This window comes from Sciurus vulgaris (genome assembly GCF_902686455.1).
Source record: "Sciurus vulgaris genome assembly, chromosome: 5".
In the NCBI taxonomy this organism is placed as follows: domain Eukaryota; kingdom Metazoa; phylum Chordata; class Mammalia; order Rodentia; family Sciuridae; genus Sciurus; species Sciurus vulgaris.
This window is the reverse complement of record NC_136465.1, coordinates 95,217,736-95,239,309: the sequence shown is the minus strand read 5'-3', so window position 1 is coordinate 95,239,309 and position 21,574 is coordinate 95,217,736. Positions and strand designations below refer to the sequence as shown.

Sequence of the window (21,574 nt, the reverse complement as noted above, 5' to 3'; positions counted from 1 at the left end):
TCGCACTTGACTGTCTCAGTGTACTGCATATTGGGGGGAGAAGGAAGGCTAGTGGTTTCAAGTGTTTCTAACAAAGTATGCAACAATTCAAGAAGTCACTATGAGTCATTAGGGTAAAGATTAACTTTTCATATTCGTGAAATTATAATGTGTTTCACAAAATACTGAAGAGTATTTTTAAAAAATAAGTGAACCCTCATAATACAGGAACAGCCAGAATTTTATTGGGGAGAAAGTCAGTAGTGTAACACTAGCTTCTGTATCATCTTTAGGAAGGTAACAAGTCTTCTACTTCCAAGTTCAAGAAAGGCCCGATCATCTCCCGAAGTTCCCACATTGTGCGGCGTCCAAGTATGCTAGGCAGCACCCTTTCAAAGATAAACGTAGCATCCACGAACAGGACGTAACATGAAATTCCAGTGAAGGTGAGGACGTAAAACATGATGAAAATTCTCAGTGCTCGTTTCCTAGGAGGAAAGAAAACATCTGTGTTTAAAAAAAAAAAAATAAATAAATAAAAATAAAAAGCCAGAAAAGAACCGCATCAATAGGACTCCTCCATCCACGCAGCTTTAAAACTTGGAGTAGGTAACTAAACTTGACCTCAGTTCACATCTGTAAAAGAAGGGGTTTGGAACAGATGAGTGCTCAAGCCCACACTGGGGCTAGCAATGGAATCTAACATTGGACAGCCATGAGGTAATAAAACCCTGGATGTGGTGGGGACCTTCTCACACTCCCAGGAGGTTGTTCCAGCTCTGCCTGGTTTATGAGGTGTGGGATACCTATTTGGAGGCATGTAAAGGCACGGGCAGTTAGATTTTCTTCAGAATGTGTATTAGTCAGCCTTAGTGTTGCTGTGACCAAAATACACAACAAAACAACTTGGAGGAGGAAAAGTTTATTTGGGCTCATGGTTTCAGAGGTCTCAGGCTATAGACAGCTGACTCCATTGCTCTGGGCTGTAGGTGAGGCAGAACCTCATGGGGGAAGGGCCCAGTGGAGGAAAGCTGCTTAGCTCATGGCAGGGTTAAAGAAACACAGGAGATTTACAGGGACACCTCGTATCCAAATCATAACAGGACACAAAATATATCATGATGGTAGGAATTAAGTTCTCTCCATCACCAGTTTTGTTCTGGCATCAGATTTTCCCTTATAAAGTAATCTATGCTTTTTAAAATCCTTTTCTGAACTGTACCTATGGTGTATCATATTCATTTGATATTAAGTCCTTGCATTTTTTTTTTCTAATTGTATATGCAATATATGACTAGGGTGGAAAATCTAGAAAATCCAGAAAAACATAAAGAAGAAAAGAAATGACATAGATAATCCCATTACCGGAGATAAATACTGTAAAATTCATTTCATAAGAGAAAATCTGGGGCACAGGTAAAGCCAGCTATGAATCTATTTTGTGACCTAACCCAGTGGATTTTAGAAACCAGAGCTAATTTTCTTAGCATTATACCCCTTGGCTATCCCTTGGCAGTTGCATAAGTAATTGATTTTACCTCACACATTGATCGAAGAACCAACATTCTTAAGATATTCTATTTAAAAAAAAATATTTTTAGTTGTAGATGGACACAATACCTTTATTTTATTTATCATTTTTATGTGGTGCTGAGGATCAAACCCAGTGCCTCGCCAATGCGAGGCAAGCGCTCCACCATTGAGCTACAACCCTAGCCAAGATACTCTATTAAGAAGGGGCTTTGAGGGCTGCTAACATGAAGTATATTTCTTCTTTCTTATGAAAAGGAAAAACACTCACTACCAAAACATATCTAGTAAATAAACACTCTGTTCTTCCTAGCTTCCTAAAATAGTCATCTTTGAAATATAAAACTAGAAATTTTCTAAAAAACACTTTTTAACATTAAGTTTTTTTTATTTTAATAAAAAATTCTCAATGACAGATAACTTGGGAAAGAGAAAAATGAAGAAATTATAATCCCATAACTTTAATATAACTGGATTTTAAAAAATCTTTCCTTCCTTTCCTCCCTTCATTCACTTATCCTTTCTATTGTGTTTTAGGGGTTGGTTGGTTCGTTTTTCCTTTTTTCCCCCCTTTTTCTCTTTGTATCATTCCAGGTTTATTTCCCCCTACAGTGAGTACTCAAGGTATAGATGGACTCATATCTCATATTTTTTTTTTGACACTATTGAATCACTTGATTTTAATTTTCAATGACTTAACTTTCTAAAAGTTCTCAAATATTCTATTAAGCAAATACAAATATATATATGTAGTATCTATTTTAAAGGGTTCAGACATATTTCTCTGGAAAACATTACAACTATTAAATTAAGGTTCTTATAACATTCCCTTAGTGTTTTTAATAATTTTATTCATTTAAAACTTATTTTTATAAAAATAAAAATATTCTTTTAACTTTTGAATGCTATTTAATTTTCAAAAACTTTCCACACAAAAAAATCTTCAGTCTTTTCCAAAATGTTCATGTTATTTGTGGTCATTACACAAGGGGTCAGTACAGAAAGGGAACTGAAGGATTGAGGGACCATCCCAAGAAGAGGCCACCTTCTGAAGCTAAAAATAGCATAAAATAATACATAATTTTGAATAATTATACAAGGTAAACCTCCTCAAAATGTTAGCAGTACATAAATATGCTTTAATGGAACTAATATGCTTCCAGTTCTTTAACAAGAGAGTGGGCAAAGTCTTAATCTTAATTAAGTTGTATTGATGTGAGAAAAAGATGGCCAGCTCAATTGGATTATAATCTTCCTGTATAACAATAAAGTAATAACTGAGAGACATTTGCTTATTTACTTATTTATGTTTTTGAGATGCACTTCACATCCCATGAAATCCACCCTTTAAAGTGTATGCTTCAGTGGCATTTAGTTTAGTAACAACGTTGTACCACCAATGTCACCATCTAATTCCAGGAAAATATCTTCCCAAAAAGAAACCCTATATTCATGAGCAGTCACTCTTTCCCTATTCTCTATAATACTCTGGTCTTATAACCAATGAGCTGCTTGCAGTCTGTATGGATTTTCCTCTTTTGAACATTTCAGAAAAAGAATATCATATAATACATGTTCTTTTGTGTCTGGCTTCTTGTATTTAGCATAATGTTTTTTCAGATCATCCATGTTGTATCAGTACTTCATTCTTTTTTGTGTCTAATACTTGATCGTGTGGATATACCACTTTTTGTTTATCCATTCATCAGTTAATGAACATTTGGGTTGTTTCTACTTTGGGACTCTTAGGAATAATGCTGCCATAAACATTCTTGAACAGGTTTTTGTGTGTACATATGTCTGACTAGAACATATATACCTACAGGTGGATTTGCTGGGTCACATGGTAACTCTGTTGAACATTTTTAGGAATTACCAAACTCTTTTCCAAAGTGGCTGTATCATTTTACAATCCCACCAGCAATGTATGAGGGTCCCAGTTTCTCCACATCTTCTTTAATGCTTGTTTCCCCCCCCCCCCCCATTTGGTGTTTTTGTCATTGTTGTTTTGTTTTACTGGTGCTGGGGATTGAACCCAGGGGTGCTCTACCACTGAGCTATATCCCCAGACCTTTTTATTTTTCATTTTGAGAGAGAGTGTTGCTAAGTTGCTGAGGATCTTGCTAAATTGTGGAGGCTGGTCTGAACTCCTTGATCCTCCTGCCTCAGCCTCCCAAGTTGCTGGAGTTATAGGCATGCACCACTGCCTGGCTGAGATGACTTCAAATCATCTTACTGGGTATAAAGTGTCATCTCGCTGTGGTTCAATGTGGTTTTGATTTGCTTTTCCTTAATGACCAAAGACATCAATCTCTTTTCATGTGCTTCAGTGTGGGTTTTGACCAGAGTGTTTATTGACCACTCATACATATTCTTGGAGAAATGTCTATCTAAGTCCTTTGAAGAAAACTGGGTTGTTTTTCTTGTTGGTGTTAAAACAGATTTTTATAGATTATAGATACTAAATCCTCAATTTCCAGAGTTCTGAAAAAGTTGATTCTGATCATTTTCCTCAGGTTTCTCATTGATTTTAAGGAAGAGAAAATTTTCAGAGGTTTTTGTTCCACCATTTTCACTGACTTCACTCCTTATTATTTATTAATTTGACCTTTGCTGAGCATTAGAAGAATCTTCTATATATGTCCCAAAATGAAGACAAGATCCCTGCCTTTGTGTATCCCATTGAGTATTACAATGAGAGAGATTTGTAACAACTGAATGCAATAATATGCTCTTGGCTCTATGACAGACTATATGCATGGTACAGAGTGCATGCACTCCTACAACTCAACAACAAAAAGACAACTCACTTTTTAAAAGAAAGGGACTTGAGAAAAGAGAGCTAAAGATTCTATGTGGGTTGGTTTGTTGGAAATGAAGAATCAGAATTCTTTTCTTGGAAGAGAGTATTCCTCAGGGTATATATAATAATGTAGCATCTTGAGAAAGGGACCCAAAGAACCAGAATTAGTCAAATAGATGTCCCCAATACCACACAGGGGAGAGGCATCCTGTCCAGCAACTGAAAGTTTTCAAATCTGCTTAATAAGAATATAAAGTAGAGGAGGTTGTATCATAGCAGGTATTTACCATTCTTCAAGATTTAGGTGATAGATAGATCTCATATGTAGACAAAAATGTAGCTAAACATATGGATATTACATATAGATAGATTTATCCGAAAAATAAAAATAAAGAAAATCCAGCCCATAAGGGCCCCTCTCTCCAACTCACCACACTGCAATGTGGGGAAGAGAGTTCTGTTCTAAGGAGGGTAGCGAGGCCTCAGGAAGCAGTGGCTCTATTTCTTCCACATCCATTTCTTCAGAACTGTAAGAATCCGTTTCCCTTTCTTGAATGTGGTACATTCCCAACTTAGTGTTCAGTAGAGTCATGTCCTTATAAAAGTTCTGGGGAAAAAAGAGAAATTAACTATCTTTAAAAAAAAAAAAATCATTCTACATGTATCCCAGTTCTCACCCCACCACCCCAGTACTGGGGATCAAACCCAGGACCATGCACATGCTAGACCAGCACTCTTCCACTGATCTACATTCCCAGGACCTGTTTTGTTTCATTTTGAGACCAGGTCTCACTAAGTTTCCCAGACTGGACTAGAACTTGTGATCCTTCTGCCTCAGCCTCCCAGAGAGGAAGGGATACTTCAGGTGCCCACATAACAAATCACGTGTATGTGACATGAAGAGATCATTGGTAAGGGCATACTCAATAAGAGGGGACTTACACATTCACAGTGTAAGGCAGCACACAGTAGAAAATTAAATGAAACCCACATGCTAATCTTCATTGGATTATTCAAGTAGGAAGATATCTGTATACTGAATTAATCTAAATTTGTTTATGTAAATACATACATAGTCATAGTCATTGGGTGATTATTGCCAACGAGGCACTCTTCTAGGATACAGTAATTAATAAAATACACAAGGAAGGCACAAACTATTACATGTACATTTACAGGGGCTGTGAAACAAGTAATAAATGCACACATACATTAGATGCTATGAATTAATATACACACTAAAGAGAAAGCTAGGTAATGAAACAGAGTAGCTGAAGGTTTGGGGGCCTCTTCAAGAGATGTGGGATGAGAAGGCACCTCTGAGCAGGAGACAGGTTCATTCATTCATTCATTCACCTATCCACATTTACCTAGATGTGTGAGACCTGGGGGAAGGAATTAAAAGATGAAGTCATTTTCCTGGCAAGGGGAGATCAGGAGAGGTCTGGAAGAAGAGATGACTCTTGAACTGAGAATACAGAGAATGGGTCATCTTCGGACATGGAGAAAAACTCCAGATGGAGGGAGGGAAGTAGAAGTAGCACAGGGATAGGAGAGCTCGAGAGTGCACCAAAATTGTGAGACGTTCTGTTGGCCCAGTGCAGAAAGCCAGGAGGGGAGGAGTGATAAGACTAGAAAGAGACTGCAATGTGGTGTGCCTTCCAATGCTAAAGGAACACGTGACCTCTTTGTTACCATATGAATCTTCTGATTTATTTGAACTGGTGTATCTGTGAAGTCTTACCTCTATTCTTTCAATGAGTTTCTCCTTTAATTCATGAGCTTCATTACAAGCATCTACCTGAAAAGATATCCATAATTCCGGGTAAAATGAAAATTATTTTCTGGTTTATATAATAAAATCTCTCATTTCATTTGACACCACTTATAAAATGTGAGTTGAAATTTACTTTTACTTGGTGAAATTGGTGAAATTGCTCATGAATCATGAACTGCAAACTGCAAGAGGAATAATCCATAGATTACCAAGATTATTTTCAGTGCTTTGAAAATATACATTTATACAAAACCACTTATTATAAATCATTCTTTTCTATATGCATTACTCCTTCCTTGCTCCTTAAAATAAAACAAAAAAACTTCCTTCAAGACGCTAATAAGTTTCTGAGAAAATAAGAAAGTATTTCTTTTAAATATTTAAAAATTTGGGCTGGGCTGTATCTCAGTGGCAGAGCATTTGCCGAGCATGTGTGAGGCACTGGGTTCAATCCTCAGCACTGCATAAAAATAAACAAATAAATGCATTCTGTCCATCTACAAATACAAGAAATTTTTTTAAAAATTTAAAACTTTGGAGCTGGGGAGATAGATCAGTTGGTAGAGTGCTTGCTTCTTAAGCATAAGGCCCTGGGTTCAATCCCCAGCACCACAAAAAAAAAAAAAAAAAAAAAAAAAAAAAAAAAAAAAGTATAATTTATAACTAGGAAATCCTCATTATATCAAGTTGAATATTCAGGCTCTTTGGCTTAGCAAGAGCTGTCCACAGAAAAGGGCTAGTTCCTGTTTTCTTCCCATGTTTCCAGGAGTTATCTGGGAGAGAACACAGATGCTTTCTGTCAGTAAGAACAAGACAGGGGACAAAACCAAACCATTTCCTTCTAAGACATGAATGCCAGTTGCACATATGTCAGAATTAAATGATGCTTTCACATGTTTTAAATTAATCATCCTATTATGGACTAGCAAGACACCTTGAAAAGTGGATTTACAGTAAGAAGAATAGTGTGGATTCAAGAAAGATCAGTTCTAGAGATAATGACCTCTCTAGAAACTGATTTTTGAAGAAACCCTTGTAAGAGTAAGGAAAGGCATGGATTTTCAAAGCACAGTTTCTAGTGGCAAACATGGATGTATGTAGTCCCAGATATCCAACAAAATAAATTTGATAAATTCAAACATCAATTCTGCATAAGAGCAATGACCTAAAAAAGGTGAGATGACATTTACAAGCATAGAAAATTGTTGAAGAAAACTGTTACATGAGAAAGCAATTGCAAAACTGTGTATGATATGATTCCACTGAAATAACAGTAATACACAAATATATGTATAAGAAAAATTTAGAATATAAATGTCCTAAGATGTAAATGTCCTATTACATTTTAGAATATAAATGTCCCAAAATGTCCCTTTTGAGGGAATGAGATTATTGGGGTTATTTTTCAATTTTTATCTGAATTAGTTTCACAATTTTTAGTTGCTAAAATAAGAATGCATTACTTCTATTAGAAGAAAAAGTATATACATGTGTTACATATAATATTAATATAAATGGGGGAGCATGACCAAGACTGATACTTTTCATCTGGAAATATGGACAAGTTATTTCACCACTTCATCTTTTTAAATCATTCTTTTCTTTTTTGAAAGCAGGGGTACAGATTTAATGACAATAAGTTCCTTTCTTGGTCTCAACTTCTGAGAGTGTTTTCTTTGAATTTTAGATTCCATTCCCTGAAACTTTCTAAATTCGAGATTTCTTGAAGAATTGTTTACCTCAAGTTGTAAAGCCATTTTTATCATTACCTGGGCCAATTTGTTATTCATTTCTCTTAATTGCTTTCTAATTTCTATGATCTTCTCCTAGAAAATAAAAGCATATAAAGTAGAAGTTATAGTGAATGATGTGTGGAACTGAAACAAAACGAATTATTTTTAGGAGAAAGCACATTTGTGGTTAAAAAGTTTCAGATTGAATAAAAGCTGTTCCACCCCCAACGCTGTTCTGTGTATTAATCTACAAAAACAGCACTAAATCAAGATATCGCTAGCTACATCCTACATAAATGGCCATGGAGCTAGACACTGAGCTGGCTGAACACAAGTAATAGGAATACTTATTTCCTCAAACAGTTTTTACCATCCACTAGCTATTGCTGTCCTGGGACATGTACAGTCACCTCCATGTTGTACCAAGTTAATTTGTCTCCAACCCTGAACTGATTGTGTGGTTTAATTATTTAGGAAGGAGTTACACTACAATGATCACATTTTAACTGATGTTCTAGTTTACTTATGCAACAAAGATCTTATGCAGAATTTATCAAAGATAACTGGGATAGAGTTCGTCTCAAAGTCCAGGATGTTCATAAGGATATTTCAGAAAGCTTTATGGATGTGGGAGTTCAATGATCAGGGGATATACAAAGGCCTCCTCAAAAAGCATTCCACAATTTAAAGGTCTTTTTTTGGAGGGGCGGGTACTGGGGATTGAACTCAGGGGCCCTCCAACACTGAGCCACATGTCCAGCCCGATTCTGTATTTTATTTAGAGACAGGGACTCAATGAGTTGCTTAGCACCTTGCTTTTGCTGAGGCTGGCTTTGAACTCACCATCCTCTGGTCTCAGCCTCCTGGGCCACTGGGATTACAGGTGTGCACCATTGTGCCCCACTTTAAAGTTCTTTTAAATAGATCTATCTTTGTTTCTGTTTTCTTTTTCTTTTCATTTTCATTAATAGTTTTAGCAGATTACCCTTTCATAATTTTCTTAGTTACCTTATTTTATCATGAGGAATAAATAAGCCAATACTTGTAATATTATTTTAATTTTATTAACTTCATTAGTTTTCTCACCAGAGGAAACTTACAATCATTCCTACTTAACTCTGCTTCTGTAAGTTATATTGAAGCTTCTTATTCACATATATGACTACATTTGTTTTCAATGTTCCTTCAGTCCATACACTTGACAACAGACATTGTGTCATTTTTTCGAAAATGTATTTATTGAGGTATAATTTATGTACAGTACACTCACCTTTCAAGATTATACAATTCCCAAATTTTGATGCTTGTACGGTCACAGAGTCACCACTGCCACCACTAGATACAGACTATTTCCTTCATTTCATCATTTCATTTCTTTGTGCCCTTTGTCGATCCCCTCCTCCCTTTCTCCATTCAACCCCAGTAACAACTAACCCGTTTTCTCTTCCTATGGGTTTGCCTTTGCAGAGTGTTGCATATAAAGTCATAAGGAATGTAGGCTTCTGAGTCTGAGGCCTTTCACTTAGCATAAGACATCAGAGTCCACTCACATTCTGGGTGAATCAGAAGTTTGTTTCTTTGTATTGCAGAGAGGTGTTCCTCCACACAACGAAACAGTTTATCCACGTACCCACTGGTGGACACTTGGACAGTTTCTTGTTTTGAAGTTCATGCCTGGTTTTGTTTTGGTTTGTTTTTAATGTGTTTCATATCTCCAGTACAATTTCCAGACGCATGTGTGATATCTACCCTCTTCCTATTATCCTAAACTCCTCCTTTGTTAAAAAAAAAAATAAAAATCTCACTTTTATTTATTTTTGCTCCTCCATCTTTCTCCCCAGTCTTAGATACTCATCTGTCCTAATCCCTGCCTCCTGATGAAAACCACTTCTTATAATACACTCAGCTGACTTTTGGGAAAAATGTCAAAGGAGACTGTCTGTTTCCCTTTTCCATAGTTTGCAATTTCCAAAGCCCAAATATTGTGTGTGTTGAGGAGTGGGTCTTTTCTTTTTAACTAATGCAAAATAAGATGTTTAAAATAAGAGTTTAACTCAAGATATTAATCTATGTCATGCTTAAAAGTAATTTTTTTCCCTCCAGGTGAGAAATCTATGCTGTTCTGCAGGTGACTTTTAAAATTTAAGTGATCTAAACAAACTTTACCCTCCTACAACACAAAATTTTTCTCCTTTACTTCTTCCAAAATCCACTTTAAATTCTAGAGTTTGAACAAAGCAGAGGCTGACAATTTCAATAAAAAGAGGTAGTTAGATACAAATTTTTTTTTTAATTTTTTGAGAAAAAAAATGAAAAATTTCATTTTGGATTTCTCTACAAAAGCCTGACTTACAGTAGAAAAGAAGAATTATCATCAGAATTCCGAAGTCTTATTCATGCTCAAAATTGTTCATTATCTTTCAGCTCTAATATCCTGACTCTTTAAAAAATAGAAAATAAATGCTTTCTTTGAAAAGAGTCTCTAAGAAATGTAAGGAGACAAAGCAATAAGAAAACTCTGGAGACTGAAAACCACTCAAGAACTCTTCATTAAGACAAACACTTATATTCTAAAGATGCAATTCTTGAGAAATATTTATTTCCTGGGTGTTTTCTCTGGGCTGGTAGGTGGTGGAATATCAAGATTAAGGAAAGAATTCCTCCCTTAAAGTACTTATCCTTATCTTAAGATGGCATCAAATGGAAATCTGTCATAGCTGTCTTACCTAGTTTCAAGGTAGGAAAGTCTAGGCTTTTTGAGTAAATCAGAGCAGTGGTGTTACTCAGGAGGAAGGGGCTCAAAACTGACCATGAGACAGTACCCCTCTTCGTGACAGAGATGTGTCTTACTTCTTGTTATGGCCTGTGAAATCATAGAAGGGGTAGGGAGAAATGACAGAAGCTCCCAAGCTGCCCACTTACCTCAATGTTTGCCCCCTGGTCAGGGTCAAGACCCTGGTCCTCCAGATTTTCAGTTTGGCCTTCCAGGGTCGTCACCTCATTTAATAAGCTGCAAATAGATCAAGGGATGAATTAAGTCCTGTGAATTAAGAAAATCACCCAATAGAAGAGATACTTTTGATCTTTCAAAAATGAAATGCTGTTCCTATGTAGACATTTGGGTAATGATTGTATTGGAATGAGAAATTGTAAATCAAATTTAAGAAAGGAAAAAGCACTCTAAGTAATCTAGATAATATGAAAGAGCTGAGGCCTAAAAGATCTACTGCTCCTCCAAAGGCCTGTTAAGGGTAGAAAAAGACGAACCACAAATTAGGAAGGAAAAATTTGCAAATCACATCCTGATTTTCAGTTTGGCCTTCCAGGGTCGTCACCTCATTTAATAAGCTGCAAATAGATCAAGGGATGAATTAAGTCCTGTGAATTTTATCTAGAATACATTAAGAACCTTAAAGAGGTGGGGAGATAGCTCAGCTGGTAGAGTGCTTGCTTCGCAAGCACAAGGCCCTGAGTTTGATCCCCAGTACCGCAAAAAAAAAAAAAAAAACCTTAAAAACTCAGTAATAAATAAACCAACAACTCAAATTTTTAAAAGGGCAAAAGATGCAAACAGACATTTTATCCAAGAAGATATACATATGGCAAATATGTACATGAAAAGACTCTTAACATCATTAGTTAATAGCTAAATGAAAATTGAGGACAATAAGATACCACCGCAGATCTATTAGAATATAGTAATTAAAAAGAAAGAAAGAAAGACAAAAACAAAGAAAGAAAAAAAAAGAAAGAAGAATCCTAACAAGGCCAAAAGCTGGTGAGAATGCAGAGCAGCTGGAACTCTCAATACACTGCTGAAAGCCATGCAAAATAGCATAGCCATTTGAAACCACTTGGCAGTTTCTTAAAAATATAAATGTACCATTGACCCAGTTACCCCACTCCTCGTTTACACCCAAAGGACTTAAAATCAGCATACTACAGTGACACAGCCACTTCAATATTTATAGCAGCTTAGTTCACAATGGCTAAACTATGAAACCAACTTAGGTGCCCTTCAACAGATGAGTGGATAAAGACAATGAGGTGTATATACGTAATGGAATATTAGCTATAAAGAAGAATGAAATTATGTTATTTGCTGATAAATGGATGGAACTGAGAGACTATCATGCTAAGTGAAATAAGCCAATTCCAAAAAACCAAAATCCAAATGTTCTCTCTGACATGTGGATGCTAACACATAATAAGGGAGGGAGAGGGAAAAATAGAAGTTCATTGGATTAAACAAAGGGGAATGAAGGGAAGGGAGTGGGGATGGGAATAGAAAAGACAGTAGAATGAATCAGACACAACTTTCCTATGTTTGTATAGGAATATATAAACAGTGTAATTCCACATCACAACCACAAGAATGGGATCCTAATTGGAAAAAGTTTACTCCATGTATGTATAATATGTCAAAATATACTGTATTGTCATGTATATCTAAAAAGAACACATTAAAATATATATATATATAAAGAAAATCCCCTGTTTGAGTGTACCTCCTCCTTCCACTCACAATACACCAAAGTAGAAGTCATCCTATCAGAAAAAAATCAAATGTACAATTACTATACAACCTAGCATTCTCATTCCTTATTGTTTATGCAAAAAAGAAAAAATGTGTGCTCACACATATACTTATGTGTGAATGTTTATGTTATTTTTATTCATAATTGCCCCAAATCCTAAAAGTTCTTTGACTATTGAATGAATAAAAGGTGGTATATTTATGCAAAGGAGTACTATCCAGCCATTAAAAGGAGAGTCTGCTCATGCACACAGCAGCAACATGGATGAATGTCAAGCGCATTACACTAAATGGAAGAAGGTAGACTCAAAAGGCTGCATGTGCTATGTGATGCCATCATACGGTATTTGAGCAAAGGTAAAATGATGGGGATAGATAGATCCGTGGCTGCCAGCAGCTTGGCCTAGGGCCAGAGGTGGACTGCAGAAGGGCATGAAGGAGTTTGTGGAACAATGAAAGTGTTCCACATCTTCACTCTGTTGGCTCCACAACTATACACATCTTTTAAAACCTGCAGGACCACACACTAAAAATCATAATTTACTATATGTAAATTATACCTTCATTTTAAAAAAGGAAAAAAAAACCTAATAGATGTGATTTGAATTAATGTTCTTTTTAAAAAGAACGTTATTAATGCTTTAGCAGAGGAAAAGGCCCCTTTTGGATAGGGTGGTCAGAAGGCTCTGTGAAGGGTGATGCGCCCCTGAAAGATAGGGGAACGGTGAAGAGTAGCCCTGCAGTAGAAAGCGTTTGGAAGATGGTAGGAAAGTGCAGAAGTCCACAGGTGTGTATTTCTAACAGTGACTTCCATTTATTAATCATTTCTCATGTACCAGGTCCTATGTTACAGTCTTTACATATGGGATTGTATTGAATCCTTACAATAAGCCAATGAGGTGTCCTTTAGTTCCTCTGTTTAGAAGAGGAGAGCCAAGTCTTTTAAAAGGTTGGTTGAGTTATCCAAGAAATGATAGTCAGGATTCAAACACAGGTCCCTCTGACTCCAAAATCCATTCTTTATTCCAGTGATTAAATAAATAACAATTAACTTTTTTTTTTTTTTTTTTGGTACTGGGGATTTGAACCCAGGGCTTAGGCAAGCACTCTACCAACTGAGCTATATCCCCAGCCCCTCAATTTTTGTTTTGAGACAGGGTCTCACTATTGTCCAGGTTGTCCCTGAACTGGTGATTCTCTTACCTCAGGCTCCTGAGTCACCAGGATTACAGGCTTGTGCTACCATGCTCAACAATAACAATTACCTTTTTTTCTTCACCTTAAAATGTCCCAGGGAAACCCAGAGGCACGTTACCAAATATGCTTCACATTTTTTCCCTAAGCATGCTGGTTGGATCTCTTTGGACAATACTGAATAACCTTCAAAGGTACTGGGGGCCTGAACATTCCTGTGGTAACAAAGCCTTGAAGAAAAAGTGTGTGAGAGAAAACAGCAAAGATGAAGATAACTGTGATTTAAGCTCTGAGATTTTGTGACATTGACTATGGCTCACAGGACTTTATACTTCTTATCCTAAAGACTTTATCCCCCTAAATCCAGAGCATCTTAGGTTTCTGAAGCTATAAAACCTTTCATTGTTTTTTGACCAACTTCACTACCCCACAATTACCTTTTCACTGTGTTTTCTGTTGTATTTATTTTTTGTATAATGTTGTTAATTTTCTCCATCCAGTCAATGTGATCAGCTCCAAGTTCTTTCACTTGTAGACCCATCTTTGCATTCCAGTAGTTCAGCCTGAGGAACATCCTCTCTTGACTCCTACAGAAATATTATGATCACTGGTAGGTAGCAAATGGGAAACATCCCACATAGCCCAAAATTCCTTTCTTTCAAATGACAAGTTAGTCTGTTTATTCATTTCCTGTCACCAAAATGGAACAGGTGGGGGCTTAGGACTCAAGAAGTTTGGGCCTTTATCTGATATCCATTTTAACAGGTCTTTAAAAGACTGGATAAAACAAAGTGTATTTTATATTCATCAAAAAATGTAGATGTATTTTTAATTTCCCTCCAAGGAATGAATGCTAAATATTGGTACCAGGATAATGGTTGCATCTTGTTGAGGAAGAAATATACAATAGGGAAAGTGTCTACAAAGTCTTAACAGTATATTTTTCATGATAATGAGAATGATTTCCATATCTCAAAAGTTATCTGAGAGTTCTGAGGTATGTATTAATTTCAAGTTTCAGGGATAGGTTTGCAAAGAGAAGCCCTTGGCTTGAGAGCTTTATGGTTCAAGACATATATGGAATTTAAATCTACCAGGCTTTCCCTCAATATTTTGCTAAATTTCAACCCCACCCCCTATCATTAAGCAGTCTCTGCAGTTCAGGCTTACATTTCAGGGATCTTTGTCTCTGGAAACAGCACGGATGCGGATGCTTGAGGGTCCTCGTGAACAAGATCTGATTTTTGCTCATCCTGCTCTTTCTGAAGGTCCTCGCCCTGCTCAGCCTTCAGCTCCAGCATATCCTGATTATGATGACGAAGGAAGCAAAGCAGAACAAATGGGTTATCACAAGAGGTCAAGGTTCCTCTATCCCCACCCAACATCCCTTCTCTGGGTGCAAACACAGCCCTCTGAGACCTGCACTTTCTAATGTATTTGTAAAATACACAGACTTTGTGTTTAGTTTTCAAAAGACTGGGGCAGGAATGAGTGCATCAGAGCTCTTGCCGGGTGCAGTGGCTCATGCCTATGATCCCAGTGCTTCAGAAGGCTGAGGCAGGAGGATAACAAGTTCAAGACCAGCCTCAACAATTAAGTGGGGCCCTGTCTCAAAGTAAATAATATAAAGAACTGGGGATGTAGCTCTGGGATAATATGCCTCTGGGGTCAATCCCCAGTAAAACACACACACACACATACACACACACACACACACAAATCAGAACTCCTTTCAGTGTTGATGAGTAGTAGAATTCCACTTGACCATTGGATTCTAAAACTCTACGCAAGATGACTCTTCAAATCTCTTCAAAAATTCATTTTAATGGAAAAGGCAAGGTGGTTGGAATGTTCCATCTATATATATAGAGTCTAAAGAGATATAGCAATTGAATGCATTGCATAGATCTTGCTTGGATATTGGTTTAAAAATTCAGCCCTAAAACATATTTGGGACACAACTGAGGAAATTAGAATATTGAGAGAATTGTGGATATTGGAATATATTATAGAATTATTGTTAATCTTCCTAGATGTGATGACAGTATTTCAGATACGTAAAAGAAAGTCTAATTTTAGGAATACTTTCTGTTCTGAAGTAAACAAGAATGAAGTGTTATGTTGTCTTTGACCTACTTTTAAATGGTTCAGAAAATTCCATCTATTTTTATACATAAATACTAAGCAAATGTGATGAAAGTTAACATTTTTAAAGTGTAGGTGTGGAATATGGTAGATCACTGTGTAATTATTTTAAATTCTCTTTTGATTTAAATTTTTTTCATATCAAAGAGTTTGGGGTAACAGCCTACTCTGAGTTTGATCCACAAAATTCTTTCTTATTTGCCTGTTACAGAAAAACATTCAAGGCATTTCCTGGCATTTGAGTTCTGTACATACAAAAATTGACAATAATTTGTCTTTGAACATGTCTTTTTTTTTTTTTTTTTTTTTTTTTTTAAGAAACTACTGGGAAAATAGTTATCTGTCCTTTAAAGAAGTTTGAGCTGAAATTCCTGAATTTCAGCAAAACTATTTTTTAACTGAAAAGAGAAAAGTTTGGAGTAGGAAGAGCAGATCAGTTTCTTATTGAAATATCTGCATGAACTACTGGCCAAGTCAGGGATAACTCACATCCACATAAATTTATAAATTGCTGTCAAGTACAATTATTACTTTTCTTTCTCATGAAAGATGTGACGTGAAAAAAGGCATGTACTGAAATCCTCTAGGCCATTCATATTAATGACTCGTCCAAGTTCATATAATGCAGTAAGTTAGGTGGCAGTCCCCAAAAGACATATCCATGTCCTAATACTAGGATCCTGTAAATGTCACCTTATTTGGAAAAAGAGTCTTTGCACATGTAATTAAGTTAAAGATCTTGAGGAAGGACCATCTTAGATTACTTGGATGGGTCCTAAATCAATGATAAATGTCCCAATGAGAGATAGAAGAGGAAAAACATAGCTTCAGGGGAGAAGACCTTGTGGGATGGAGGCAGAGGCTAAAGGTATGAGCCACAAGCTAGTGAAGAACTGGAGCCACCAGGAAGAGGATGAATTCTCCTGGAGAGATTAAATCCAGGGTATACAGATGAATCCCACTGAAAGACCATCTGCAAGAATGGGATGATTTTTCATGTAGCAATTTTATCTAAGGTGAAAAATGTTAGTTATTTTATAAATCACCAAGGAACACAGGAACACTAGCATTTTCCTGGTGTTGTAACAGCAGACTCCAGTGGCAACAAGGCCACGCCCTGCCTCCCTCCTGGTTTCAAGCTCTGAAGTCCTGTACCTACTTGGGATGAAATCCTCAGACATTCTTACCACATTGAGATAGGAGATGGGAAGGGTTTTGCTTACCCATTTTTCAGTGTCCACTTTGTGAAGGAAGTCAGTTTGAGGAGCTTCAGAGTAAATCTTGTCTTTATCTTCCGATCTGTCCAAGATGTGATCCATTTTGGTAATTTCCTTTAGCAAACTATAAGCCACACAATGGAAACAAGGCTGTTACTAGGCCACGGGCCTGAGCTCAGGCTGGCCCTACTCATTTCTAAAGGAGGACCCTGGTATCTTCCCAGCCCCAAGGAGCACCTGCTGTCCCTGTTCTGAGTTCATTCTTTGTGAATAATGCCACACATGGCATCTCACAAAAAAAGAGAAATTGAGGGGCTGGATAAATATTTGTTGACTTAATCAATTATTTGTCAATGAGATTTCAAAGTCATTGTAGCTGTGTGTATATGCAAAATATGTGTGCAAAATAAACAAGTAGAGTTTTTAAAAAACATGGTTTAAAATAATGGGTAGAGAGAGTTAAGTCCATGATGTCCTCTTGACCTTCAGACCCCACTTATCCCATGACAATGTATACGTTTCTCCCTTATTCTTCCACAGAGTGTCCATGATAAATAAGCAGATAGAATTGTTTATCTAAGTGTGTGTGTGCATATGTGTGTGTGTGTGTGTGTGTGTGTATGTGTGCCTTTTAAATTGTGAGAGGATATTTATAAACTATAGTCTGTACCTTGAATTTCTTTTTTATTATTTTTTATTTTTACTTTCTAATTTTTGGTCTTTAAAATTTTTTATTGGACCGGGCATGGTGGTGCACACCTGTAATCCCAGCAGCTCAGGAGGCTAAGGCAGGAGGCTCATGAGTTCAAAGCCAGCCTCAGCAATGGCAAGGCGCTAAGCAACTCAGTGAGACCCTGTCTCTAAATCAAATACAAAACAGGGCTGGGGAAGTGGCTCAGTGGTCAAATTCCCCTGAGTTCAATCCCCAGTACTCCTCCCCCCGCCAAATTTTGTATTGGTATATTATAATTATATATAATAGTGGGATTCATTATGCCATATTTGTACATGCACCTAACATAATTTGGTCAACCTCATTCCCCAGTATCTTCCCTTTCCCTCTCCCCACCTGCTTGCTCTAAATCCACTGATCTTCCTTCTATTATTATTAGTAGTAGTATTAGTGCATTATAATTATATACATAAGTTGGATTCATTATGGTATATTCATCCATGAACCTAGCATAATTTGGTAGATTTTTGTTCCCCTGCACTTCTCCATGCCCTCCTTTCATCCCTCTCTCTTGATCTCCTTCCTCTACTAATAGAAGGGAGACCAACAGAGTGAATGTCCTTTTTAACAAACTCCTTTGGAATCCATTTTATATTAGCATATACAAAACTGTTGGTTAGGAAATGACTATCTGGTAGGACTGTATGATGCATATTTCTTTCTCTCTTTCTATATGTGTGTGTGTGTGTGTGTGTGTGTGTGTGTGTGTGTGTGTATGTATATTTAGTTGTAGATGGACATAATACCTTTATTTATTTTTATGTTGTGCTGAGGATTGAACCCAGTGCCTCACCCGTTCTAGGCAAGTGTGCCACCACTGAGCTACAGCCCCAGTTCCCATATGGTAAATCTAATCAGTTCTTTTTTAACGGATGTGTAGATTGTTTCCTAGCAATTGCTAATATTATAATGCTACCGTGAATATACTTACATATCTGTACGTTGTGTATATATACATCTATTGGAAATCCCTGAAAATTGACTTGGTAGGTCAATATTATGAAATTTCCAAATTTTGATAGATTTTACCAAATTATGTTTTTATAAGGTGGAATTAATTTACATTCCCAGAAAAATGATGAGAGTGCCTATTTTCCCATTCTTTTTCTAGAACCATGTATTATTAAAGTTCCTGATCTTTGCCAGTCTGGTACGTTCAAGTGGGAACCTCATTTTAATCTTTTTTTAATGAATGAAGTTGAACATCTTTGCTTATATATATACAACTCTGCTGTATTTTCTTTTCTGGAACAATTATGTTGACATCCTTTGTCCATTCCATTTGGAACTGTTGTTTTGCTGAAGTGCACATATGTAGACACACCCACTTTCGAATGAATCACAATACATTTTGATGTAGGTCTTTGGTAGTAGTACCCAGTCTGTGGGCTTTCAACCCTGCAGGGAAGCTTCTACACCTACCCTGAGTAGGAAGAGGTTCTGGAATCTATGTATATTTTGACAGACTGAATAAATATTGCTTACATGAATAGACACTTCTCTAAGTTTCCAAATGTACCTAATTATAATTTATTTTTCAATAAATTATAAATGCATTTTAAAACATCTCTGATATCATAATAGGTTCTCTGACATGTGAAGAGTTCTGGAAAATATTTCACTTGACAAAAAGCTTTCCTGCTGATTGTGCTTTGCACACCTGTAATCCCAGCTACTTAAGAGGCTAAAGTAGGAGGAGCACAAATTCTAGGCAGTATTGCGATCCTACCTCAAAATAAAATGTAAAAAGGGTTGGGGATGTAGTTCAGTGGTAGAGAGATCCTGGGTTCAATTCCCAGTATCAAAAAAAAAAAAAAAAAAAAAAAAAAAAAAAAAAAAGCAAGAAAGAAGAAAAGGAGTTTCCTCTTCAAAAAATGTTGTTAATCATTTGCCTATATGCACAATTTTATTGTATGCTAATGTATGTATATAAATATTTGTACTCCCTCTACTCCAGAAGGTATTTTAAATGGTTTTAATGAGACCACGAAACTATCAATTTTCCCAAATTGAGATTCTGAGGTTTGGCAGTTTCTCCTCTGTGGTGTTTGTCTAGTTCATGATGACAGGCCTCCTTAGTGTCTCATAAGGCCTCCTTCAGTAAATATTCGTGAGACTAAAATTAGGTGAATTGTAGGAAGGATATCCACACAGTCACTGAACTTGAAAAATCTCATAATCTCGTCATTTGCAACCCACTGGCCTGAGGAAGTCTCTAGACACTGGTGCAGAAGCAGCTGCTGCAAGCTCAGCCCCAACTTACGTCACTGCACCTTCAGTAACACTGAGATCTTGGAGAAAGCCATTGTTTTTTTCAGTCAGCTGTTGTTCCTTCCCAACTGTCTTCGTCTGCAGAGATGTCCCATCATTTAGACTTGGGGGTGTGAGTGCCATTCCTTCAGACTGCGGGGACAGTGACAAAAAAGGAATTTCATGCCCAGATGGCAACTACATTATCTCCTCAGACACCTGGCTGATTCTTTCTCAGGGAATTAACTAAGGTTCTTACCCTTCCTTTCCAAACTAGCCGTCATTGTAAAAGACCTGAAACTGGCTCTTAGGTTTCTCTGCCCAGATAAATGCGAAAAGGTCCTATGCGTGTGTCTCCCAAAGGACATACCTCATGTCCAAGACTGGAAGATATGTTTTGAATCCCCAAATGGGAATGCTATAGAAGAATATACAATAGCCATCTGGGGGAATGGAAATCTACATTTTTATAGCCTCTTTCTGATTATATAATAATAGGCACAGTGCAAAAAATAGAATAGGTGAAAGAAGAGAATAAAATCACCGCAACTCCAGGGATAACCAAAGATAACCCCAAAGATATCCCAATTTAACTTTTGCTAATATTTTGGCATATTTATCTGTTTCTAAATTTGACATTTGTTTTACTCTTTTCCCATGTTGACAACTAGATCTTTTCTTGTTGCTCATATAAATAATATCATAATGAATGTCCTTGTTCAAAATTTTCTATGCATCTTGAATTACTTAGGATACTTGCTTTGAAGTGGAATCTCTGGCTCACAGTGTACAAAGTACAGGTTCTTAAGGATTTAGAGAAATATTCCTAGAGTGTACTACCACCTGTGGTAGACGAGTGTTAGCTGGAAAGCAGAATATGTAAGTAATATGGAAAGTAAAGGGGCAAGGAAACAGGAAAGAAGGTAGAGAGGTGTGGGACAGACTCCAGAGTGCATGTAGAAAGATATAGGGAACAACGGATATGAAGCATGAATTAGTTATTGGTAGAAATTCTAAGGATTGTACCCAGAAACAACAAGCAGAAACCCTCTCTTTTGTATTCAAATGAATGAGAGCAGTAGATTGGACTGGACCTGACCCTGAGAGACAGAATCCCTGAGTGACAGAGGGGACAGTGGACTGAGAAGAGGAAAAGGGGTGACAGAGGGGTTTTCCTGGAAGAGTGGTTCATGGTAGGGGTTGAGAACAGGGAGGAAGAACAGGAGGGACTTACAGTGAAACCACAGACATTTTAGAACTATTTAGGCAATCAAGGGCCTACTAAGTCCTTCTGTCACAAAATTCAGCTTTGTCCTTGACCTGTGTACTGATCCACAATGCATGTGTATGAAGAGGCCCCTGTGAAGGAGAAGCATGAGCAAAGGGCAAGAACCTTTGATATGTGATGGCTCCATCCTTTTTTCTTTTCTTTTTTTTTTTTGTACCAGGGATTGAACCCAGGAACACTTAACCACTGAGCCACATCCCAAACCCTTTTTAATATTTATTTAGAAACAGAGTCTCACTGAGTTGCTTAGGGCCTTGCTAAATTGCTGAGGTTGGCTTTGAACTTGCGATCCTCCTGCCTCAGCTTTCCAAACCACTGGGATTATGAGCATTTGCCACCGCATCCAGTGGCTCTATCCTTTTTAACTTCCTTTTTAACTTTGTGACGA

The 21,574-nt window shown here is 36.9% G+C and overlaps 1 protein-coding gene across 2 annotated transcripts in view; it reads right to left on the bottom strand.

Moving 5' to 3' along the window:
• Window positions 1–208: 208 nt before the first annotated feature.
• The window catches only part of SMCO2 (single-pass membrane protein with coiled-coil domains 2), a 31,640-nt gene continuing 10,274 nt past the window's right edge, over window positions 209–21,574 (bottom strand). The window contains exons 2-10 of one of the 2 annotated variants that reach the window (XM_079139445.1): window positions 19,912–20,051; window positions 16,922–17,039; window positions 14,724–14,857; window positions 13,991–14,140; window positions 10,745–10,832; window positions 7,859–7,915; window positions 6,057–6,113; window positions 4,744–4,919; window positions 209–467 (exon numbers count right to left, since the gene is read on the bottom strand). In XM_079139445.1, coding sequence (XP_078995571.1) covers window positions 269–467; window positions 4,744–4,919; window positions 6,057–6,113; window positions 7,859–7,915; window positions 10,745–10,832; window positions 13,991–14,140; window positions 14,724–14,857; window positions 16,922–17,039; window positions 19,912–20,042 — 1,110 coding nt within the window. In that variant the 5' untranslated portion in view covers window positions 20,043–20,051 and the 3' untranslated portion in view covers window positions 209–268. The remainder of the gene's footprint in view (window positions 468–4,743; window positions 4,920–6,056; window positions 6,114–7,858; window positions 7,916–10,744; window positions 10,833–13,990; window positions 14,141–14,723; window positions 14,858–16,921; window positions 17,040–19,911; window positions 20,052–21,574) is intronic. The other variant, XM_079139446.1, reaches the window with a different exon arrangement.